Source organism: Gorilla gorilla, chromosome 9 (assembly GCF_029281585.2).
Source record: "Gorilla gorilla gorilla isolate KB3781 chromosome 9, NHGRI_mGorGor1-v2.1_pri, whole genome shotgun sequence".
NCBI classification, from domain to species: domain Eukaryota; kingdom Metazoa; phylum Chordata; class Mammalia; order Primates; family Hominidae; genus Gorilla; species Gorilla gorilla.
Genome location: NC_073233.2, coordinates 108,219,730 through 108,246,418, shown reverse-complemented (window position 1 = coordinate 108,246,418; position 26,689 = coordinate 108,219,730). Strand labels below are relative to the sequence as shown.

At 37.5% G+C, this 26,689-nt stretch overlaps 1 protein-coding gene and 1 pseudogene across 1 annotated transcript in view; both read right to left on the bottom strand.

The window, feature by feature from the left end:
* Positions 1–26,689, bottom strand: part of CNTN5 (contactin 5) — a 1,330,348-nt gene that overhangs the window by 17,320 nt on the left and 1,286,339 nt on the right. The window contains exons 22-23 of the mRNA XM_019035685.4: positions 921–1,107; positions 365–477 (exon numbers count right to left, since the gene is read on the bottom strand). Coding sequence (XP_018891230.3) covers positions 365–477; positions 921–1,107 — 300 coding nt within the window. The remainder of the gene's footprint in view (positions 1–364; positions 478–920; positions 1,108–26,689) is intronic.
* LOC109028678 (replication protein A 32 kDa subunit-like) lies at positions 3,943–4,780 on the bottom strand (annotated as a pseudogene).

The following is a 26,689-nucleotide window of genomic DNA, read 5'->3' as shown; positions in this document are numbered from 1 at the left end:
AAACGAAATGGTCCCATATTTGTCAGCTGCCAGCAAAGTTAGTCTCCTGGAGGAATATGCCAGAATTCTCTGCCTAAATTCTGCTGGTCCTAATATCATGCTTCACAGAGTCATCTTCACACTACATTCAGATTGTCACTACTTTTCCTACTCCTTCCCTTTCTGTGCCTTGTGCAGTTGAAACTAATTTTGACTGCCTTGGCTTCCCTATCTATAGGAGGGCTATCTTTCTAAGACACAGATAGAAAATGATTGAGAAAAAATAGGTTGGTTAATGGGTCTTTTTATGCCTTATTAATTTTCCATCTTCATAATAACAATTTCGGAGATGAGTATCTATGCAAAGGAGTGAAGAAATACTGACCTTGTAACCCACAACTTCAGATTCGTTGGCTAATGGTATGACGGGTTCCCAGCCCAGAGAAACCTGAGAGCCTTGCTGCTCCCACCTGAGGTTGCTAGGTGCTTGACTAGGGGCTGCAAAATAAAAAGTGAAAGTGAACTGACAAGGATTCTTAAATACATTTCTTCATTTAATTCTTTGTGAGTATCTCAATCTTTTCTCCTGCTTAGTAGTTGGCTGGCAATCTAGGCTTCCTTCCAGCTGGAGTCAGATAAGGAGGGTTTTGCTCCAGGAGTGTCATTTCAATAGCTACTCTAGTGAGCTTTTGAACTTGAATTCTTTTATCTCCCTTCTGTGTCAAAATCTCTTAGCCTTGTTTCACAGGAAGATAACCTTTGTCTACTCTGAATGCAAAGTTTTCTGAGCTAGTTTGAGGATTCAGATCTAAGCACTGAAGCAAGACTATGAATCAAAACTCCCCTTTGACTCTGCTTATTATGCACCTCACATGGCTTTGAGAAATGTTATAAGATGTTTCCCCTTTGTCTGAAACAAACAAAAAGCCTAGGTCACTTACGGGGTTTCTTGGTGGTTGCACTCACTTCACTGCTAGGTGGCCCATATCCAGCTCCATTGTAAGCCCTCACTGTGAAGTGATATAACGTATTTCCTTCTAATCCTGTTAGGATGACGAAAGACTCATTCCCTCTAGTTTTGACTGTTTCTGCTGTATCTTCCTGTTCCATGTCTTTCCAGTAACCAACCTGTCAACAAATTATCACATGGCAGGTTAATTTTAAAGCTTCCTCTGTGCTTGTGGCTGCTTGAACTTTTTCTCTTTTTTGGATGTTGCTGGAGTCCATCCATAGGAAGAAATCACTCCTATATCACCCAATTAACCGGTCTTACTAATAAGGCCAAAATACATACCTAATCACTGTCTGCTTTGCATCTGTGTAAATTGCAGCACTACAGCAGTACTCAGCAAAACAACAAAACCTGCTACTTTGTAGCCTGGTGGCCTGAAGGAGTGAAAATGCATCCTGACATTAAAGAAGAATCATTCAAAGAAATTGGAGTGCTTTTCTTGTCATAGGTCATCAGAACAATTTACCATTCAAAACCATGAAACTTCAAATGAATTATCTGAGTATGTGGCATCTGAGTATTTCCTCTTGAGCTTCACATAAAGATGAATCACACGAGCTGTATCAGTTTAATGGAGAAGAGGTGGTAGAACACTGGATACTCTGGAATGGTTTGAATGTAGAGAAACAGCACTGTCAGGATCTGGGAGTAGGGAGGGTGGAGGGAGGCAGAAAGGAACAGCTTTCTGTCAAAGCCCTTTTTATGCATTGAGATCATCTTTCCTCATTAGGAGCTTATGGTAACTGGCTTCAGCAAACTCCATCCCTTTGTGAGATCAATGACTGTCCCACAATTAAACTAAAGCTTTACTCTGTTTAGGCACTAGAACTTAACTACATATCAGTGCAACAAAGAGTAGCTTTCTCCCATCTACTTCCTTACTGCCGATAGAGGAAGGAGGCAGAGAAATTCTAGGCAGACAGAAATGGGTCCCCAGTGAAACTGCACCTTCAAGCTGAGAAGCCTGAAACCCATGGCTTGAAGTGAGTACTTCTATTCCTTTTTTGCCCATTCTCTCCTTATTTGTTCTTTCTGAATAATGCCTTTTTACCAATTGAATCTTGCCTTTTCCAAAACTACATATGGCCCACCCCCACTGTCCTGTATATAGAAACATCCCACTATCAGTCAGAAGCGATGAGAGAGGGCTGCACTTCAGAGGAGAGACAGCCTAACTTTAGGGAAGGCAACCTGCCCTTCCCATCCCCTTTCCAGCTCCCTTCTCCACTGAGAGCCATTTTCATTGCTCAGTAAAATTTGCCACCTTCCCCATCATTCAGTTCATCCATGTGACCTCATTCTTCTTGGATACCTGACAAGAGCTCGGGACCCACCGAGTGCAGGTACCCAGAAAGTCTGTCACACCAGCCCTTTGCCCTTGCCAGTGGAGGGTAGTTGCCCCATGTGATGAGGCAAGGGGTCAACTGAGCTGCTAACACACAGCTGTCCACGGATGGCAGAACTAAGAGAATGCTGTAACCCTCCCTCTGGGGTTTCAGGGTCACAGGCACCCTGACCTGGGCACTGCCGCAGGCCCTGCACAGAGCTTGCTCCTGTCAGTTGAGCTGCTAACACACAGCCATCCATGGACGGTGGAGGTAAGAGAGCACTGTAACACTCCCTCTGGGGTTTCAGGGTTACAGACACTCTCACCTGGGAACCAGTGCAGGCCCCACACAGAGCTTGCTTCTGTCAGCTGAGCTGCTATCACACAGCTGTCCGGGGACAGCAGAGCTAAGAGAGCACTGTTAACATTCCCTCTGGGGCTTAGGGGTCACAGGCACATAGCACCACCTGGGCACTGCCATGGGCCCCACATGGAGATTTTTCCTGCCAGCAGCTGAACTGGCTGGCAGGATCCTACATTTACCCACATGTGCCTGTTCTGGCTGTGGGCCCCACATGGAGCTTGTTCATGTGCTGCCTCCCACAAAGGCTTGAATGCGGCAGGCCGAGTAAATGGGGCCACTCCTGTCACAAGTCTGATGAAGGGGCCGAGAAAAATCCTGCATTACTGTGGCGAAGGTCATAAGAGAGTAATTCTTTTTTTTCCCCCAACTTAATTACTGTGGTGAAAATAGTAGATTACTGCAGCCATTTCATCCTCCTTCATGTTTTGCGTACTGTGGAGTCTAGAAAGCCAAACATATTTTCCAGATTCTCTTTCAGCTAAGGGTGCTAAGGGTGCTGCTATACTCTGTGGCCAGTGAGAAGTTTAATTGGAATTTGGAGACATTCTGGAACATGTCTAGGATTGCCTCTTCCAGTGGTGACCATAGGAAGCCATTATAGGCTCTGATCTCAAGAATGAACATTTTAACTACCATGACGTATTAAGAACCTTAACCAACCTCAGTGCTGGCTGAAAGCAAAAGGAACAAGAAATGGAAGGAGGAAGAAGGAAGTTACAAATTGCAACTACACCTTTATGAAGTGAGGACCACAGTAATTAGCCACATTTTCTTCCTCGTCTTTTGTATGTTTTTATAAATGTTAAATTACTTTAGCCTCTTCATTTCTTCTGATATTTTATATGGAGAGTGTTATTGGTAGGTAACTTTCTGATGTAGTTCCCTAGAGAAGGGGCAAGCTTTCACCATGACTGGGACAAATTGACTTATGGGACTTCCTTTGGTTCTCCCTGTTGTGGAGAGCGTGAGCATATTTTCATTTATAAAAGAGTTATTTGCATTATGTTAGTATGAAACAAGCTTATTTGTAACTTCCTGAAGAAATTCCACCTGGGATTGTATCCCTGTCAATTGCCCATCTCCCTCTGAGCTTCAAACAAAACAGAAGAGCAGTAAGTTTCAAAAGGATGTCGGTGGAGACCTTTTATAGATGAAACTGACTTCTCGAAGCCACCTGGCTAAACATATGCACAGCTGGAGAAAACAGATTGTGAAGCTAGGTCCAGCTGTAAAAAATCTCAGGTACCCAATTAGTTCCAGTTATTCCGCATCTGTGGATTTAAAATGATCATCCTCCACAGTAGAATAGACATGCCCCTCATTGCTCAGAAAATCCACAGCTTGCTTGACTGGGGATACAGACATGCGTTTGAGCTAGATCTTGAGATCCTGAAAGTTCAGTCCCTCAGGTCTTGGGCAAGACTTAATCACATTGAACACCTGATTTTGGGCCACAGGGAGGCCACTTGCTGGCATGAAGCTATTCCCACGAAAGTACGCTGCTTCACTCTTCCCTGGATTGCTGATAGGTGCTCTCTCTGCTGAGGGCTGGCTGTTTGCTTTGTGATCATGTGTGCATCGATCACTTCCAGAATATGTATGGTGAACTCATTCATATCCTCCAGGAGCATGATTTATAAAGGCTACCAGGCTCTTTTTGTTCTGAAAAGATCTCAGGTGGCCTGCCACTTTCACATATGTTTCTGGAGGAACTACAGTGTTTTCACTGCTGGTGTCATCTGTGTCAACCCACTAGTAAACATTCATTGGTGCAGCTGTCATGTCATCTAGTTTGTAAACAATGTTGGTTGAAGTCTTCTCTGCGTGTCTGATGATCCCTACAAGAGTGATTTGTGAAATCTCAGCATTGCCAATTTTGAACACTTCATCAATCAAAGTGGCAGAAAGCAGCTGAGATATAGTGTGGGGTTCAATGTGCTGTGCTCTGGCTCTTGATTTCTTTTCTGCCTAAGAAGGTGCCCGCGATCCAAAGCCTACCGGGGACTGCGTGTGTTCACCAGCTGCCCTATGAGTTGCTGCTATAGCTTTCAAATCCACTGTTCCACATCTAGATTGTGATTCTCTGGGGAAGAGGCCGGGAAGGTTAGGGTCTGGGGAAGTCGCAGAACACCTCAGAATCTGGAGGCTGCCGTACCACTCTAGCTACTTTTCTCTCCTTTAGTGATTCTTAAGCTGGAATGGAGGTTACACAATATTCACAAGTCACATGCACTTTCTAAGGTTGAAACTTCTCTTTATTTAGTTTGTTTCCTCAGACGTAGATTTCAACAGCTCATGAACTTTGAACTCTCTATGTAAAATCACTTGAAACCAAATTAAAGTCATTAAAAAGATATCAATAATTAAAATTAGAGCACAGACAGCTTATCATTTTAATACCTTCATACAATTATTTTCTTTGTGTATCACTTCCTATTTTATGTATTTAAAATAATTATACTTTTTATGTCCTGCTTTCATTCTCTTATATAGAAATATTTTCTTATTTTAAAAATAATATGTATCATATGCCTATGTACCACATATTATTTAACCATGGTCCTACTGTAAAACATTTGGATAGCTTCTAATTATTGCTCTTTTAATTAAAATGCTGCCGTGGAAATATTCATATTGCTCCTTTAATTAAAATGCTGCCATGGAAATCTTCATATACCCTGTTTTCCACATATTAGATTAATTTCCCAGAATAGACCCCAGAAAGAAGATTATGGGTTCCAAAGTTGTAAAGCCAGAAGGTCTATATGTGAATTTTACTTTTGGTATTTGTAAGCCACATATAATGGGACAAGGTAGTTCACCAGTGAATCTCTGCATCTTTATTTATATAACAGAGAAAATAGTACTTCTCTTAGGTTTGTGAATGATTTTTAGAGAGCTCCCCTGCTGTTCAACTGCTTGAGCCATTGTATCTTGATATTTTAATATTTCTGATTTTTATTATTTGTAAGTATATGTTTTTTAATCCTTCATATTATTTTGGTTTTCTGATTTTTGTCTCTCAAATATTATTTTTATTTAAAATTATAATGTACTTAATATTAGTGGCAGACAGGAAGTATGAATTCTGACTCATATAATACCTGTAGGAGAGTATAGAGACAAACCTAAATAAAGAGAATGGCTTTTTTCTTTTTTGAGATGGAGTCTCACGCTATTGCCCAGGCTGGAATGTAATGGCATAATCTCAGCTCACTGCAACCTCCAGCTCCTGGGTTCAAGCGATTCTCCTGCTTCAGCCTCCCAAGTAGCTGGGATTACAGGTGCCTGCCACCACGCCTGGCTAATTTTTGTATTTTTAGTAGAGACGAGGTTTCACCATGTTGGCCGGGATGGTCTTAAACTCCTGACCTCAAGTGATCCACCTGCCTCGGCTTCCCAAAGTGCTGGACAGGCGTGAGCCACCGTGCCTGACCAAGGATGGTTCTTCTTAGTAGACACTCTATTTTTTCCGAAGCTGATTCTCCAAGATAATGATTATTTTAACTGTGCAGGTAGTGTATTTGATTTTCTGGTGTGACGATTCTATGATATTCATGTCACGCACAATGCAGTTTCCTTACATGAAGTTATAAAATCTAAAACTCATGAGTTCTGCCATATGCAGCTGTTGATTACTGGGTGAGTTGTGAACTTTCCCCTAGTTTTACGTTTTCATTCAGTCATATAAAACCATTGAGTAGTTCTTCCTAATATTTTGTCTTTGCTTGTCCAATTTTTCACACTTGTTAAAATTTTTTTTGGAGCCATTTTAGAGTCACAGCGAAATTGAAAGGAAGGTACAGAGATCTCCCGAATCTCCCTGCCCACTACACATGCGCAGCCTCCCATGTTATCAAAATCCTTCACCAGAATAGAACATTTGCTATAATGGATGAATGTACAACAACACATCATCTTATCAACCTTTTTTTTTTTCACTTATCAAGTTTTAAAAAAAAATTGTCTAATTTTTAGTTTTCCATTTTTTTTATTTCAACAGGTTTTTGGGGAACCAGTGCTGTTTGATTATACAGATAGGTTCTTTAGTGGTGATTTCTGAGATTTTGGTGCACCTGTCACCCAAGCAGTGTATACTGTACCCAATGCGAGAACTTTTATCCCTTGCCACCCATTACTATTCCCCCTGAATCCCCAAAGTCTAATGTATCATTCTTATAACTTTGCATCCTCATAGCTTAGTTCATATATGAGTGAGAACATACAATGTTTGGTTTTCCATTCCTGAGTTACTTCGCTTAGAATAATAGTCTCCATTTCCACCCAGGTTGCTGTGAAGCCATTATTTCATTCTTTTTTTTATATGGCTGAGCAGGATTCCATGGTGTATATACCACATTTTCTTTATCCACTCATTGATTGATGAACATTTGGGCTCGTTCCATATTTTTGCAATCTCAAATTGTGCTGCTATAAACGTGTGTGCAAGTATCTTTTGCGTATAACGACTTCTTTTCCTCTGGGTAGATACCTAGTAGTGGGATAGCTGGATCAAATGGTAGATCTACTTTTAGTCCTTTAAGGAATCTCCACACTGTTTTCCATAGTGGTTGTACTAGTTTACATTCCCACCAACAGTGTAAAAGTGTAACTTTTTCACCACATCCATGCCAACATCTATTATTTTTTGATTTTTTCGTTATGGTCATTGTTGCAGGAGTGAGGTGGTATCTCATTGTGGTTTTGATTTGTATTTCCCTGATCATTAGTGATGTTGAGCATTTTTCCATATGTTTGTTGGCAGTTTGCATATCTTCTTTTGAGAATTGTTTATTCATGTTCTTTGCCCACTTTTTGATGGGATCGTTTATTTTTTTCTTGCTGACTTGAGTTCTTTGTACATTCTGGTATTAGTCCTTTGTTGGATGTATAGACTGTGAAGATTCTCTCCCACTCTGTGGGTTGTCTGTTAACTCTGCTGATTATTTCTATCACTGTGCAGAAGCTTTTTAGTTTAATTAAGTCACATCTATTTATCTTTGTTTTTGTTGCATTTGCTTTCGGTTTCTTGGTCATGAAGTATTTGCCTAAGCTGATGTGTAGAAGGGTTTTTCTGAGGTGATAGTCTAGAATCTTTATGGTTTCAGGTCTTAGATTTAAGTCTTTGATCCATCTTGAGTTGATTTTTGTATAAGGTGAGAGATGAGGATCCAGTTTCATTTTCAACATGTGGCTAGCCAATTATCCCAGCACCATTTGTTGAAATGGGTGTCCTTTCCCACTTTATGTTTTTGTTTGATTTGTCAAAGATCAGTTGGCTGTAAGTATTTGGTTTTATTTCTGGGTTCTCTATTCTGTTCCAATGGGCTATGTGCCTATTTTTATATCAGTACCATGCTGTTTTGGTGACGATGGCCTTATAGAATAGTTTGAAGTCAGGCAAATGTGATGCCTCCAGATTTGTTCTTGTTGCTTAGTCTTGCTTTGGCTACGTGGGCTCTTTTTCGGTTCCATGTGGATTTTAGGTGTTTTTTTTTTTCTAATTCAGTGAAGAATGATGGTGGTATTTTGATGAAAATTGCATTGAATTGCTAGATTGCTTTTGGCAGTATGGTCATTTTGACAATATTGATTCTACCCATCCATGAACATGATGTGTTTCAATTTGTGTTGTCTATGATTTCTTTCAGCAGTGTTTTGTAGTAGAGGTCTTCCACATCGATGGTTAGATATATTCCTAAGTATTTTATTTTTATTTTTTTCAGCTATTGTAAAAGGCGTTGAGTTCTTGATTTGATTCTCAGCTTGGCTGCTGTTGGCATATAGCAGAGCTACTGACTTTTGTATATTAATTTTGTATCCTGAAACTTTGATGAATTCATGTATCAGTTCTAGGAGCTTTTTTGTCTTCATGTATACAATCATATCATCAGCAAACAGTGACAGTTTGACTTCCTCCTTACCAATTTGGATGCCCTTTACTTCTTTCTGTTGTCTGATTGCTCTGGGTAGGACTTCCAGTACTATGCTGAATAGAAGTGGTGAGAGTGGGCATCCTTGCCTTGTTCTAGTTCTCAGGGGAAATGGTTTCGAGTTTTCCCCATTTATAATATTGGCTGTGGGTTTGTCATAGACAGGTTTTATTACCTTAAAGTATGTCCCTTGTATGCCAATTTTGTTGAGGATTTTAATCATAAAGAGATGCTGGATTTTGTCAAATGCTTTTTCTGTGTCTATTGAGATGATCATGTGATTTTTAATTCTGCTTATGTGGTGTATCACATTTATTGACTTACGTGTTAAACCATCCCTGCATCCCTGGCATGAAACCCAGTTGATCATGGTGGATTATCTTTTTGACATAAGGATTTTTGCATCTATGATGATCAGGGATATTGATCTGTAGTTTTCTATTTTTGTTATGTAATTTCCTGGTTTTGGTATTAGGGTGATACTGGCTTCATTGAAGGATTTAGGGAGGATTCCCTCTTTCACTATCTTTTTGAGTAGTGTCAGTAGAATTGGTACCAATTCTTCTTTGAATGTCTGATAGAATTCAGCTGTGAATCCATGTGATCCTCAACTTTTTTTTGTTGGCAATTTTTAAATAACCATTTTAATCTCGCTGCTCATTATTGGTCTGTTCAGACGTTGTATATTTCTTGGTTTACTCTAGGAGGGTTGCATATTTCCAGGAATTTATCCCTCTCCTCTAGATTTTCTAGTTTATGCATGTAAAGGTGTTCATCATAGCCTTGAATGGTCTTTTGTATTTCTGTGGTATCAGTTGTAATATCTCCTGTTTTGTTTCTATAATTGAACTTATTTGGATCTTCTCTCTTCTTTTCTTGTTTAATCATGCTGATGGTCTATCGATTTTACTTATATTTCAAAGAACCAGCACTTTGTTTCATTTATCTTTTGTATTTTTCTTTTTTTGTTTCAATTTTATTTAGTTCTCCTCTTTGTTATTTCTTTTCTTCTGCTGGATGTGGGTTTGGATTGTTTTTGTTTCTTCAGTTCTCTGAAGTGTGACCTAAGATTGTCTATTTGTGCTCTTTCAGACTTTTTAATCTAGTCATTTAATACTATGAACTTCCTTCTTATCTCTTAGCTTTTTCTGTATCTCAGAGGTTTTGATAGGTTGTGTCACTACTATCATTTAGTTCAAAGAATTTTTAAATTTCCATCTTGATTTCGTTGTTGAGCCAGCAATCATTCAGGAGCAGGTTTTTTTATTTCCATGTATTTGCATGGTTTTGAGGATTCCTTTTTGAACTCATCTCCAGTTTTATTCCACTGTGGTCTGAGAGACTAATTGACATAATTTTGATTTTCTTAAATTTACTGAGACTTGTTTTGTGGCCTATCATATAGTCTATCTTGGAGGATGTTCTATGTGCTGATGAACAGAATGTACATTCTGCAGTTGTTGGGTAGAATGCTCTGTAGATATCTGTTAGGTCCATTTGTTCTAGGTTATAGTTTAAGTCCATTGTTTCTTTGTTGACTTTCTGTCTTGATGACCTATCTAGTGCTGTCAGTGGAGTATTAAAGTCTCCTACTATTATTGTGTTGTCGTGTATCTCATTCCTTAGGTCTAGTAGTAATTGTTTTATAAACTTGGGAGCTCCAATTTTAGGTGCATATATATTTAGAACTGTGATATTTTCCTGTTGGACTAGTCCTTTTATCATTATATAATATCCCTCTTTGTCTTTTTAAACTGCTGTTGCTTTAAAGTTTGTTTTGTCTGATATAAGAATATCTACTCCCGCTCACTTTTGATATCCATTTGCATTGAATATCTTTTTCCACCTTTTTACCTTAAGTTTATATGAGTCCTCATGTGTTAGGCAAGTCTCCTGAGGACAGCAGAAACTTAGTTGGTGAATTTTTATCTATTCTGCCATTCTGTATATTTTAGCTGGAGCATTTAGGCCATTTACATTCAATGTTATTATTGAGATATGAGGTACTGTTCTATTCATCATGCTATTTGTTGCCTGAATACCTTGTTTTTTTGTTTCCATTGTGTTATTGTTTTACAGGTCCTGTGAGATTTATGCTTTGAGGAGGTTCTATTTTGGTGTGTTTTGAAAATTTGTTTCAAGATTTAGAGCTCCTTTGAGCAGTTCTTGTAGTGCTGGCTTGGTAGTGGTGAATTCTCTCAGCATTTGTTTGTCTGGAAAAGACTGTATCTTTCCTTTGTTTATGAAGCTTAGTTTCACTGGATATGAAATTCTTGGGGGATAATTGTTTTGTTTAAGGAGGCTAAAAATAGGACTCCAATTCCTTCTAGCTTGTAAGGTTTCTGCTGATAAATTTGCTGTTGCTCTGATAGGTTTTTCCTTCATAGGTTACCTGATGCTTTTGCCTCACAGCTCTTAAAATTCTTTCCTTCGTCTTGACTTTAGATAACATGATGACTATGTGCCTAGGTGATGATCTTTTTGTGATGAATTTCCCATGTGTTCTTTGAGTTTCTTACATTTGGATGTCTAGAGTTCTAGGAATGCTGGGGAAGTTATCTTTAATTATTCCCTCAAATATGTTTTCAAAACTTTTAGATTTCTCTTCTTCTTCAGGAACATCAAGTATTCTTAGGTTTAGCCATTTAACATAGTCCCAAACTTCTTGAAGGCTTTGTTCTTTTTAAAAATTCCTTTCTATTTGTCTTTGATGGATTGAGTTAATTCAAAAGCCTTGTCTTTGAGCTCCAGAGTTCTTTCCTCTGCTTTTTGATTCTATTGCTGAGACTTTCCAGTGCATTTTGCATTTTTCTAAGTGTGTCCTTGATTTCCAGAAGTTGTGATTTTTTTAAATTTGTGCTGTGTATTTCACTGAAGAATTTCTCCTTCACATTCTGTATCATGTTTTTGAATACTTTAAGTTGGCCTTCACCTTTCTCTGGTGGCTCCTTGATTGTCTTAGTAATTGACCTTCTGAGTTCCTTTTCTGGCAATTCAGAGATTTCATCTTGGTTTGGATCCATTGCTGGTGAGCTGGTATGATCTTTTGGGGGTGTTAAAGAACCTTGTTTTGTCATATTACCAGAATTGTTTTTTCTGGGTCTTTCTCATTTGGGTAGACTATGTTAGAGGGAAGATCTGGGATTAAAGGGTTGCTATTCAGATTCTTTTGTCCTACGGGGTGCTCCCTTGATGTGGTGTTCTCTCCCTTTCCCTAGCAATAGGGGTTCCTGAGAACTGAACCATAGTTATTGTTTTTGCTCTTCTGGGTCCAGCCACCCAGCAGGGCTACTGGCATTCTGGCTGGTATTGGAGGCTGTCTGCAAAGAGTCCTGTGATGTGAGTCATCTTCAGGTCTTGCAGCCTGGATATCAGCACCTGCTCCAGTGGTGTTAGTTGGGGAGTGAAGTGGACTCTGTGAAGGTCCTTGGTTGTGTTTTTGTTTAGTGTGCAGTTTTTGGGTTAGTTGGCCTCCAGCCAAGTGGTGGCACTTTCAAGAGCACATCAGCTGCAGTCCTATAGGGAGGATGCAAACTTGCCCTAAGCACAGCTGTTTAAGTATTCAGGTTTCTCAGGCAGTGGCCGGGGCCTTAGAGTTTTCAAGAAATTAAGACCTTTGTCTTTGGCTACCAGAGTGGGTAGAAAAAGACTACCAGGTAGGGGCAGGGATAGCCATTTCTGAGCTCAGCCTCTCTTTGAGTGGGGCTTGCTGTGGCTGCTGTGCATAATGGGGGTGTGGTTCCCAGTCCAGTGGAGTTATATTCCCAAGGGGATTATAGCTGCCTCTGCTGAGTCATACAGGTCACCAGGGAAGTAGGGAAAACCCAGCAGTAACAAGCCTCAACCTGCTCTTACACAGCCTGCAGTCCTAAAGCCTGGTCTCACTCCCACCATGCCCCCCTCCAATAGCACTGAGTTTATTTCCGGGCAGCCAGTGACCAAGACTGAGAACTTGTCCCAGACCGCGTGCCTCCTCGTTGAAAAACCAAGCCGACTCAGTTTTTTAGCATCTCAGGGAGCTTTCAGTGGTGATCCAGTTCCTTCAGAGGGACTGTGGATTCTCTTGGCTTTCCTGGTATGTTCCTTTGGTAGTTCTTGGAGCAAAAGTTCACCATGTGAGTTTTCACATGCTGCTCTGTCCATCTGAGCAGGAGCTGCAAGCTAGTTCTGCCACCTATCTGCCATCTTCAGGTTTTTTTTTTTTTTTCTTTTTTGCAAGGTCCGATATGGTTTGGATTTATGTCCCCATCCAAATATCATGTCAAATTGTAATCCCCAATTTGAAGGTGAGGCTTAGTACGAGTTGATCAGATCATGGGGACAGATTTCCCCCTTGCTGTTCTTTTGATAGTGAATAAGTTCTCGGGAGATGTGGTTGCTTAAAAGTCTGTGGCTCCTCCCACCTGTCTCTTCCTTCTTCTCTGGCTATGTAAGATGTGTCTGCTTCTCCTTTGCCTTCCTGCCATTATTGTAAGTTTGCTGAGGCCTCCTTAGCCGGACTTCCTGTACAGCTTGTTGAACTGTAAGTCAGTTAAACCTTTTTTCTTTACCAATTACCCAGTCTCAGGTAGTTCTTCATAGGATTGCAAGAAGGGACGGTCTCATTTGAGACATGGTCTCATTTTATTTGTCCTGTATTAGTCCTAGGCTGAAGTGCAGTGGCATGATCTGAGCTTACTGCAGCCTGGATCTCCTAGGCTGGAGTGATCCTCCCACCTCAGCCTCCCTAGTAGGTAGGACTACAGGTGTGCGCCACCACACCCAGCTAATTTTTAATTTTTTTTTTTTGGTAGAGACATGGTCTTGCTATGTTGCCTAGGCTGGTCTAGGACTCCTGGCCTTAAACGGTCCTACTGCCTTGGCCTCCCAAAGTGTTGGGATTGCAGGTCTGAGCTATCATGCCTGGCCTGCTTGTTAGGTTTTAAAAATACAACTCTTAGCACTTGTATTCAGTTATTTCTATATCTTTAATTGTACTCAGTGATCACCGCTAACTCAGTGTTGTACTCCCTGCATTTAATAGACACCACTCTATTTTCTGCTTTTATTAAATGTAGAAGAAAAATCTTTTTGATTTTTGCATCTTTGAGAGTAGTTTTGTCTTTCTATAATTGGTTTTATTAATAATCAAATTTTGTCTTTCTATTAATCAGTTTTATTTTTTAATCAAAATGCATATTGAAATTTGATATTTTACCAGGTCTTGAGTTCTAAAAACTTGTTAATTCAACTATCCATTCGAAGATATTTTTTGACTCTGTATTATTTACCAAACACTGTGCCTAGGGCCAACTGAGAATCAATGGTGAGTCAAAATAGATGAAGTCCCTGCCCTCTTGGAGTTACAGTCTACTTAGGGCACGATCTGTTGAATAAATGATCACACCCACAAATGTAAAACTCGGGTTTTGATCAGAGGTTTATGGGAAGCTATGTATTGATACAGATCTAACTTGAGGGATAGGACTCAGTGGGCAGGGGCTGGTCAGGGAAGTCTTCACTAAGGCAGAGACAGTTACATTGAAGGCTGAGAGATGATTGGGAGTTCAGCAGGCAAAGGGAGAGGGAAGGCAGAGGCATCCTGTGTGCAGTCTGGAAAGAGGGGGATGTGGGGCTGAAGAAAGTACAGTTAGGCAGATGTGGAGGGTGATCCGTGTGTGGTGCACTTGATGCTGGAGTCATAGATGGAGCCAGATCTTGTAGTTGGCCATGTTAAGGAGCTAGGATTAGTAAAAACCAAAAATGTCCTATGTGCAAGTGTAACATGTGGAATGCTTTTAAGCAGGATGAGGCTGGGAGTGTGCCTGTGGCACAATTAGGTTTGTGTTTTGAAAAGATACACACAGCAGTATCAAGTTAGTTTTTGTTTTAAACTACATAAATTAGATCCTTCTTTTGTTAAAAACTTCCTTTTGTTAAAAAGGCTTCCTTTTGCACTTAGAATAAATTCCAAACTTGTCACCATGGCTTCAAGGCTCTACCTGATATAGTCTCTATACTTCTGCATCTCACTTTGTCCACTGCCTTCTAGCAAAATGGGCCTCAAACATTCAATCACATTCTCAATTTAGAGTTTTTGAGCTTTTGGTGCCCAGTGACTGAAAGCTCTTTTCACAGTTCTCCAAATGGCTATCTCCTTCTTTTCAGGTAGGTTTCAGCTTAACCAAGAAGCCTCCTTGGCCACTTCTTTAAAGAAACCACCCCTCCCTTAGTCACTCTCTCTCACATCATTTTAATTTTTAATATAATTATTATTACAACTATCACATGTGAAATTATCCTAATTTATTCATGATTGCTTTATAGTAGCAGATGGAGGCACTCAATAATTTGTCTTACTGAATAAACAGTTGAAATATAAAGGGCAGATTGGAAACGGGTTAGTGTGGATACATCAAGAGCTTTTAGGAGATGTTGCTGGAGTCTTGGTCAGAAATGAGTGTAGCTTAAACTAGGGGCATGGTGGAGGACATAGGGATGCGTATGGACGAATAAATATTTAGAAGATAAAATCAATAGTCTTTGGTGATGGATTAATTATGGGAGTGAAAAAGATGGGGCTGTCAAGATTTTAATATTTCTTGAAACATTGGAATTTCTCTAAAATGTCAGAATTTTTTCCTTGTTGCTTTGTTTTTGGAGTTTTGTTCACTTTTTTTCTGTTATTCCTTTTGTTCCATATATTCTATCTTCTTCACAGATACCTATTATGTATGAACCAAATCTATTCTGTCTTTCACGTCTACCATTTTCTCTCACATCTTAAAAATAAAATTTTCTTATTGATTTACTTTGCATTCTACAATTATTTCTCAAGTTTGTACTCGGAAGCATTGGTTTAAATAGTTAATAGTATCAAGTTTACATATTATTGCTTCCAATGAATATTTTAGTCACTTTGATTTTGATTTTATTGTATTCTCTTCCTATTCTGAATTGCTCTTTAAATATAAAAGAACTATTCTCGTTTATCTCATTGAGGTTAGAACTATATATTTAAAATTTTTCTTGTGATTTACAAGAAAATCTTTTCTAGGAAAAGGAATTCATACTAAAGCTAACCATTTGTTCCCTTCTTTCTAAGGTTTTTCTTCTATATGTTTTCCTCTTTCAAAGATTTTCCTTCAGTCTCATCACCTTTGTATCTTATCTGACTGATCTTCAACTGTTCTAAAAATGAGTTTAAGGATTATTTGAATGTTGAGACATCCATTTCTAGACTTTATCTCCCAGACCAGTAGTCTATGCTGTGCAGGGAGATGCCAGATTATTGGTTGTTGGTATAAACCTCTACTCGTATTTTCAAACAACCTAAAGAAATCTAACCAGGTTTGGGCTGAAAACCAGAGCTTCACATGTATGAGTGAAGTTGTTTTGATGAAGAAAAGATAAAGGGCCAGAGGCTATTTCATTGCTTGCTTGAACCTAGAAAATGGGATTTTGAGGCTGGGTCACTGCACAAAGATGAAAGGAAAGAAAAACCTAGAAAACACTCTGATAACTTTGTTTTATACCACTCACTGTGATTGCAGTGAGGACTGTCTTTTCTGATGGTTTCATGGGTACTTTAAGGGGGAATTAAGGAAAGTTGGTTTTACATGCTTTCATTCAATTTACTGTCATTTCTAACACAAAAGTTGCAACTAATTTAAATTGAGGGTTAGAGGACAGATATTTCACTGATAGCGTAGTTTCACTACTAATTCCTTACCTTCAGATATATTTTGGAATATCATGACCTTTTTCCTGATAGTGGTTAGATTGCTTTTTACATTCTTCCTTTCTTATACAGCATCTAAGATCAGGCATGTCCTTCTACTAAGAGTTTCAAAATCCTATATGTGAGGAGCACATTTTCCATGAAAGTTGAATTTGTTTTGATTGGCAAAGTCCCTGCTTGCATCAATTTAGTTCATCTCCAGTTTCCCAAACTCTTGAATTTAGTACTAGGTATAGTTATTAAATTGGCTATTCACAATCAATACTTTGAGATATGCTGGCAGTCAGTATTATTAAATTGCATGCATATTAGTTACTTTGTGCCCAGAGGTAATTTTACCATAAAGGATGCAATTTAATGAATTACATAAAATAAATAAATGATGCTTAGTTAAACTTTTGAATATTTATGAGGCAGTTCAACAGTGATTAGATGATATGAGGTGAGAAAGTTTAAAATGCAGAAGAAACATAATAATGGATATTACTTACTGAATAAATTTGTATTTATTTTTCCTAGAAGCTGTTATTGCTGCATAAAGAAAATATACTGAAGATTAGCTATAAATATAATTAAATATTTTCCTAACACATGTAGTTCAGTGTATGTCTTTTACAAATATTAGTTGCCTTCTTCATATTCTTCATTCAAACATTTTGAAGGAGAGAATATTGAATAGAAAAAATTCTAAGAGCATTTAATTATAACTGATGTACTTGAATATGTTTTGTGAGATGACCTGTAAATTGAGAAAAGAAGTTTTATTTGAGGAACGCAAGTCCTTTTGATTATTATAGCCAGAGAAACATTAAAATGAGACTGCAACCATGCCCCACTTCCCCTTTGAGCAATGTATTCATCTTTTGAAACTGCTTGCTATTGCTACAAGTAGCTACTAATTAATAATGCCACATCAGACACTATAACCCTATAGCTTCACAATGTATAGCCATTCACTAATCAATGCTATTTCTGTAAATAAATGAGAATTTCTGAGAAAGGACTTTGTATCATCCCACTCCCTTCCCACCGCTGCCCTTTCTTTGCCTTGAAAAATCTATTTGTTACTGCTACTAATCAGAGTGTATATTCAGGGCAACTTGAATCTATGCTCCTGGGCTGCAATCCTCAAACTTGGCCCAAATAAACACTTTATCTATATTCGTTTTCCTAAGCTTCTTCCTTTTAGGTTGATATATTACAATATTGTTTAATATATCTTAATGAAAGAACAAAAGTTTTGATCTGAAATACTTTCAGGTAGAAGAATATTAATCTTTAAAATTTACTAACTAGTTAATGATATTATATGACATAGGCTGTATGAGATGCTGGGAAGAGAGAATTTTGGAGATGTATAGCCTTAATATATATACTGGAAAAAAATAAAAGCCAAAAGTCAGTGATATTTCCATCTTAAGATGTTCAAAATAGAGCAATAAATTTTAAACCTAAATAAAGTAGAAAGAAGGATATAAAAATGACAGGAACAACAAAATGAATTGGAAAAAGAAACATTAAGAAAATGAATAAAGACAAAGTTAATGCTTTGAAAAGATCACATATTTTGTAAATCTCTTTTAATCAAGAGTGATGAAAAGAAGAGGGAGAGAGGGGGAGGAGGACATACAAATTGCTGATAGAAAGAAAATATCCCACAGATCTTACAGATATTAAGAAAATGATGGAAATGTGGATGAGTGAAATGATTATATAAACCCCGACCCAAATGAGAATTTTAAAATCATGGCAAGCATCCAAAAGCAGACAGAAGCTAGAGGAGAGTTTACTCTTGAAAGTCTGAAACTGCAACAGTAAGAATTGTGAGTTTGTGGCTTATTTTGTTTGTGGATGTTCTTCAATCCCTCTGGAAATGGTGGCAAAAGATTGCAGCTTTATCAGTTGGAGTAGCAAAGGAAGTTAATCAGAAAGAGCAGTTGAAAACACAAAATAGAAATTCAAGAAGCGAGAGAGCTGCAGAAAGGATAAGAGCCACAATCTGAGTATAAAGCCTGTTAAATCCTTGGCTGAATGATAAACTATGCTTGCTCAGAGATAAACATTGGAGAACCTAGTAATGTAGGCAGAGACCAAGAGAAACATTGAAGACAGAGTTACATTAGGTATGCTTTTTTAGTTCGCAGCTTTTTACACTGAGCACATTTTCTAACCTGCATGTTCTCAGGAAGCAGAGAGGTGGCAATTTTTAAAAAGCATATACTTTAGAGATTTTTAATGAGATATGTTCTGTGAAACATTATAATGGCTGACAGTTGCTTCAAAATAATATAGGAGATTGACTGGCATTATACACAAAACAGATTATTCATTGATTCGTAATAGATTAAGGTAAGTGTTAAGTTTATAGAAATTCACGATACTCTTCTGTATATTATATTTCAGATATTTTTTAAAATTTTTATAACACAAAGTTAAATCTAAATTAAATACAGGATAAGTTAAAATGGCACCAAATAGTAAAACAGAGAAAAATCTAAGAAAAGACTATCAAGACCTGTATCCTGACAAAGCTCAAAGAAGGCTTAAAAAAAGTGGAATATACCATGATTATGAATTAGGAGACTCAATATGGTAAAACAGATAATTCTCCTGAAATTGCTTTATATAGTGTTATTCATAACAGACCCAACTGGAAACAACCTTAATGTATGTCAGTGGTAGAATGATAAATTACTTGTGGGGTGCTCTTACGATGTAGTTTAGAAGACAGCATTACCAGGCCGGGCACAGTGGCTCATGCCTGTAATCCCAGCACTTTGGGAGGCTGAGAGGGCCGGATCATGAGGTCAGGAGATCGAGACCAACCTGGCTAACAAGGCGAAACCATGTCTCTACTAAAAATACAAAAAATTAGCCGGGCGTAGTGGCGGGCGCCTGTAGTCCCAGCTACTCGGGAGGCTGAGGCAGGAGAATGGCGTGAACCCGGGAGGCGGAGCTTGCAGTGAGCTGAGATCGCGCCACTGCACTCCAGCCTGGGCGACAGAGCGAGACTCCGTCTAAAAAAAAAAAACGGCATTACCTACAGTTGCATGTAACAATATGGGTGACTCTTACCAACATAGTGTTGAGTGAAAAATAACAAGACATAAAAAGCTCCAGATGATTTCAAAAACTGGTAAAAACCAACTAGTGTTGTTAGAAGTCAGGATAGTGAAAGAGAAAGGAATACTGTCGGACTCATTTTACAAGCACAGCATCACCCTGATACCAAAGCCAGGCAAGGACACTAAAAAAAAAAAAAAAAATCTGTATGCCAATATCCCTGATTAATATACATGCAAAAACCCTCAACAAAATACTAGCAAGGCAAATTCAACAGCACATTTAAATAATCATTCATTATTGTCAAGTGTGGGGATGTAAGGATGGTTTAATATTTGCAAATCCATAAATGTAATACATCATCTCACTGGAATGAAAGACAAAAACCATATGATCGTTTCAGTAAATGCAAAAAATGTTGACAAATTCAACATTTTTTCATGGTAAAAATTCTCAACAGATTAGGTATAGAAGAAAAGTACCTCAACACAATAAAGGCCGTAAATAACAAACACACAACTAACATCATTCTGAACAGGGAAAAGCCGAAGGCTTTTCCTTTAAGGTCTGGAAAAAAGACAAGGATGCATACTCTTGCCACTTCTCTTCAACATAGTACTGGAAGTCCTAGTCAGAGCAAATACACAAGAGAAAGAAAAAGCTTTAGAATTGAAAAGGATGAAGTTAATTGTCCCTGTTTGCAGGTGACATAATCTAATATATAGGAAACCCTAATGACTTTGCCAGAAAACTCTTAGGAATGATAAGCAAATTCATGAAAATTACAAGATAAAAAAATCAACATATAAAACTTAGTAGTGTTTTTATATACCAGTAGTGAACTACCTGAAAAAGAAATCAGGAAACCAATCCTATTTAAAATAGCTACAAAAAAATAAATAAATAAAATACTTAGGAATAAGTTAAGCAAGAAGGTGAAGGATTTCTAAATTAAAAACTATAAAACATTGATTAAAAAAATCAAAGAAGACATAAATAAATGGAAAAAAATCCCATGTTCATGGACTGGAAAAATTAATGTTAAAATGTCCATAGTATCTAAAAGGACCTATAGAGTCATTGTACTATCAAAATTCTAATGACATTTTTTACAGAAATAGAAAACACAATCATAAAATTCATAGAGAACTACAAAAGTCCTCAAATAGCCAAAGCAATCTTGAGCAAAAAGAATAACATTGGAGGTATCAAACTACCTGACTTCAAAATTTACTGCAAAGCTATAGTAACCAAAACAGCATGCTATTGGTATAAAAACAGATACATAGATCAATGAAACAGAATAAAACGCCAGGAAATTAATCCACATATTTATGATCAATTGATTTTTGACAAAGGTGCCAAGAACACACAATGGGGAAAGGATAGTCTCTTTAATAAATAGTTCTGCAAAAACTGGATATCTACATGCAGAAGACTGAAATTAGACCTTCAGCTTCCACCATGTAAAAAAATCAATGCAAACTGTATGAAAGATGTAAACATTAGATATAAAACTGTAAAACTACTAGAAGAAAATGTAGAGAAAAGCTCTATGACCTTGGTCTGGGCAATGAGTTTTTGGATATGACCCCAAAAAAACACAGGCAACAAAAGCAAAAACAAACAAACAAACAAACAAAAAAACCAAATGGGATTACATCAAACTACAAAGTTTTTGCACAGCAAAAGCCACAATCAACAGAGTGAAAAAAAATCCTACAGAATGGGCAAAAATATCTGCAAACTCTACATTTGATAAGGGATTAACATTCAAAATATATATGCAACTCAACTCAATAGCAAGAAAACAAATTAACCGATTAAAAAATGGGCAAAGGACTTGAATGGACATTTCTCAAAAGCAGAGATACAGATGGCCAACAGGTATATGGAAAAATGCTCAATCTCACTAATCATCAGGGAAATGAAAAGAAAAACCACAGTGAGATATCACTGCATACACATTAGAATAACTTTTATCAGAAAGTCAAAAGATAACAAATAGAGAAAAGGGAACCCTTGCATTCCATTGATAGGAATGTAAATTGGTACCACCATTATTGAAAACAGTATGGAGGCTCCCCCCAAAATTAAAAATGGAACTACTATATAATCTGGCAATCTGACTACTTGGTATATATTCGAATAAAATGAAATCAGTATGTCAAAAAGACATCTGCACTCTCATATTTATTGCAACACTATTCACAATAGCCAACATATGGAATCATATCTTGTCCATCAACAGATGAACAGATAAAGAAAATGTGTTATATAGACACAGCGAAATTCTATTCACCATTCAACTATAAAAAAGAAAGAAATCCTGCCATTTGCAACAACATGAATGAATCTGGAGACCATTATGTTAAGTGAAATAAGCCAGGCACAGAAAGACAAATACCACATGGTCTTACCCATATGTGGACTCTAAGAAAGTTGATCTCATAAAAGTGGAGAGCAAAATGGTGTTTATCAGGGTTAGAATGATTGGGAGGGCTGGGACTAGGGAGCAGTTGGTCAAAGAATACAAAATTTCAGGTAAGATCAATAAGTTCAACATTGTGACTATAATTAATATATTGCATTCTCTAAAAATGCTGAGAGTCGATTTTCTCACCTAAAAATGATAACTATGTGCAATAATGTATATGCTAATTAGTTAGATTTAGTCATTGTATGATGTATATATACTTCAAAGTGTGTACATGATAAATCCATATAATTTCATCTGTCAAAAAAAAGGGAAGTCAGCTGGGCACAGTGGCCCATGCCTGTAATCCCAGCACTTTCAGAGGCTGAGGCGGGTGGATCACCTGAGGTCAGGAGTTCAAGACCAGCCTGGGCAACATGGTGAAACCCGATCCCTACTAAAAATACAAAAATTACCTGGGCACAGTGGTGCGTGCCTGTAATCCCAGCTACTTGGGAGGCTGAGGCAGGAGAATTGCTTGAGCCCAGGAGGCGGAGGTTGCAGTGAGCTGAGATTGCGCCATGGCACTCCAGCCTGGGCAATACAGCGAGACTCCATCTCAAAAAAAAAAAAAAAAAAAGAAAAGAAAACAGAAGTCAGGATAGTGTTTTTTTGGGGGTAAGAATAAGGATAATGACTATAGGAGACCCAAATTGGGTCTCTGGGGTTTAGTAATGTTCTGCTTCATGGCCTGGATTATGGTTAGACAAGTGTATTTACTTCATAGTAATTCATTCAGCTATTACTATACGTTTATGATTTGTGCACTTGTCTGTATGCAGATTTAAAGAAAAAAGCCTTGCCCTTTGGAAAATAAAGTCTCAGCTATTTAGTAATTGGCATTTAGTCCATTAGCAATTAGAATTCTTATAATGCTAAATATAGATTTTGTAAACCTTTTTCTTTTTGTGTTTAAACACTTTATACAATTTCTTCATTTCCTAGTTTATTAAGCAAGCCCATGTCTGTATCTATCTGTGCAACACTCATAGATTTAGTACTCCTCTATCACAAGTACATTGTCAGGTCCTTAAGGTATAAACCCAGCCCTCAAGAGGAAGAAGATTTTTTCACAATTTAGAAATTTTTAAATGGGCTGTTCTCAGAAAATTTCACCAAAAATGTTCAAGTATTTGTAAAATAAAATAATTTTTGCATTTTTCTGTGTGTAGATTTGTTAAAAAGCTTTGCCCTTTGGAAAATAAAGTCTCAGCACTTTACTAATTGGCAGTTAGTCAATTAGTAATTGACAATGTCAATTATAAATAAATTGCTCTCTACATTTGTGATTTCATATTTTTGCGTGGATGCTCTGCTTGTGCAAATGTGCATTATATAATAGAGTGAAACTGAGGATGGAGATTTGATGAACTCATGGATGGCTGGGTTTAGGGATGAGAAACCCCTGTTTAGAGGTGGTGCAATAAATTCACATTCATGTTGAAGAGTGAAAAAAATGAGACTTTTTTTTTTTTTTTTTTTTTTTTTTTTTTGAGACGGAGTCTCGCTCTATCGCCCAGGCTGGAGTGCAGTGGCGCGATCTCGGCTCACTGCAAGCTCGGCCTCCCGGGTTCACGCCATTCTCCTGCCTCAGCCTCCCGAGTAGCTGGGACTACAGGCGCCCACTACCACGCCCGGCTAATTTTTTGTATTTTTAGTAGAGACGGGGTTTCACTGTGTTAGCCAGGTTGGTCTCGATCTCCTGACCTCATGATCCGCCCATCTGGGCCTCCCAAAGTGTTGGGATTACAGGCGTCAGCCATCGCGCCCAGCCGAGAAATACTTCTAAATATGATAAAACATATCATCAATACTTTTTTGGTTCCATGTGTGTTTCAAAAATATGTTCAGGAAAATATCCTAATAGTCTTAAAATGGTTTATGTCAAAATTTCAGTAGAAAAAAAAATTTTAAGTTGTTTTAGTTACAGAATTTCAACCATGAAGCCATGCATCTAGAATCAAATGATACAAAAACACAGTGAAGTGAGTAACTATTTTTGATAATAATTATAGAGTTGTGTTTCAATAGGACAAGAAAAGAACAGGTTAAACAATTGAAATATTACTTCAATTTGCTTTTGATTTGATGATTTTCAGAAAACATAATTTTTAGTTGGCCTCAGGGTCTATGAAAATAAGCCAAGAGAGAAATCTAATGATAGTGACATAAAAGCTCTTTGATTTAAATGAGAGTCCTCAGAATTTCAGAAAAGAAAGGATAAAATTGGCATTTTATTTTTTCTTATTGTTTAGTTTCTTATATTCTTACTTTATTGCAGTATTAATAAAAAGCCAAAGAGGCTCTGTAAAATGGCGGCTACCCACACAGCATATGGAAAATAAAACAACCTTTGTTAGCTTTCTGGTAACTAGCTTCATTTTAGCTTCTTTTTCCCCTTTTACTTGTATCTGAAAGTCCATCTTCACACATATACATTTCCTCCCCCCCCATACAAAGTAAATACAATCTGCCTAGCATGAGTTATTGTCAGAGAACAGGGAGGCCCATTTATTTTGTCTCCTTCTCTAATGATTAGAGTCAGATCATAAAATAAAGAAGAACAACCTTGTCCCTTCTCCCCTGAAGGAATCCCCACCACGACATCTTTTATAGAGCAAAACACAATTGCTGTCTTTTCAGTGCAATCAATAAGTGGAAATGGCTTTAGTGACATGTCTAAAATGAACTTCTGAGTTGCATATCCTCTGGAAGGTTTAAAATGAACACATGTGAACCTTGCACGTAGCCCAAGCAAAGAAGTTGCTAGAGGTGCCTTTTAGTGAGTATTGTAAAATGGGACAAGCTGTTTTGTCTTTTGTTTTTTCTTGATAATAAGCACTAAAATGTTCAGAACTGAAACCAGGACAGTGTGCACTTAAACTCCTGCTACAAAATACATTGTTGCTTATTGTTAAAATGAGTCCAGCTATTAAAAAGATAAAAATACAGTTAATAATTATCTTACAAGAAGGGATGAATGAATACAGCACCCTAAACTTGGCAATCATGGAAGACTTTGTTCCACAGGCAGAATATGAAATATGAATGTTTTAAAAATTACATCTAGTGAAAAAAGGTTTCATTTTTATTTTATTCAGTTAATATAACTATTTTATTGTTGACTTATTTAGAAAATAAAGGACAATTTCAGGACAGAAGCATATTCTCATGAAAACAGAGAAGATTACACCCATATAAGGCATTGGCACAGATTTATTCACACTGTTTCTTCAGAGGATCAGGATGCTAAGAAATCCTGGGTAATTATAGACATGAGAATTATATTGTTCCAACGTATTTCTTTTTTGTTTACTTCAACTTCCCATAAACCTCCCTCAATATTAGACTGTGAGCTTTTTGAGGGTAAGGACTAGATCTTATTTATATGTACATTCCCATTGCCCAGCATAGTGCCTGATACTGAATAAATGCTTGCTGAGTGAAGGAGTGAAAAAAATGAATCATCCAACATTCCATTATCACAATTTACTTTGTCTGTTTTGCTGATCTGGGAAAATCACAGAAATGATTATGAAATTTGGCCTTATCCTTTACCCTCCCTTCTTGCCAGACTGGCATCTGCTCTGAATTTGTATGCACATAAAAATCCTTTTATGTTCTGAAAAGCTTGAGGGACTCTTCTCTAGGATTCAGAGATTACCATTCACAGGACACTTAATGCTGGTGGGTTCATAAATTCAAAACTGAACCTAATAATTTACTTGTATGGGCTAGTGACAGAGATGGCAATCCAGATGGGACAGTCATGGTTATTCATGAATCAAAGTTGTTCAGTAAATACAGCCCACTTTCAATTTTCAATCATGCTGCATATCATAAGCTAGACATTTCACATATCTCAGTGTCAGTGCTTTCTACATTTAGTCCCTGCTACCATAAAATTTCAAGCTAATTCCATGCAGGTAACCAAAATTTACAAATGGGTGGTTCTAAGCGGATGTTGACAAAATTTCTCAAATATTTGAAAGATACAAATAGATGGATTAATGTCTACATTTGGAATTTCATATTTTTTTTTCTTATTTCTTCAGATGGTCATTCTTGTGAGGTACTGCCATTCTTTCAGGAGGCAGCTGGTTGAAAGGAAAAGACCACCATTTTTCTTTGTACAGTAGAGTTCTCATGTAGCCTAATTGTGACCTTTTAACATGTCTAAAGATGGATCCACTCAGAAACAGAAAGGGATAAAATTGCTAAATTGTCCTCAAGCCCCTTACCATTGATCACTTTGGCTGTCATCATTCTGACCTTGTCTTTTGCAAAACTATTCTTAGCATCTTAATTGCCATGACCATTCTATTAGATAAAGCAATTCATCAATTTAATAACAAAAATCAATCACTATTTGATTTGAATTGTTTCATGTACTTGAAAGTGTTGGGTTAGTTAAAAATGAAAAGTTTAAGTCAAAATGCTTGGTTTATTATTTCTTAAACCAATTAAGATGTAATGGAAGCTTCCTTGTGAAAGGCCAAAATGCCAAGTGTAAGTAGATTACTGACAAATGCTACCAGGGGAAGCCTCTGACTGAGATCCTTACTGCTGTTCTGCAGGACTGCATCAGGGAAAAGATTATCAAAACCAAGTTATCAGCAAAAGGAGCTACCAGAAGTTAGGATCAAGACCCTAGTTGAGGACTGAAGCAAAATACAAAAACTCAAGAAAGCAGAAATAGTCTCCCTTGCTAGACTGCGAACTTCATAAGGTCAGGAACTCAGTTTTATTTATTGTTTCAGCCTGAATATTGCATCAAAATGTAGCAGGTATTTAATAAATACTAGTTAAATAAAT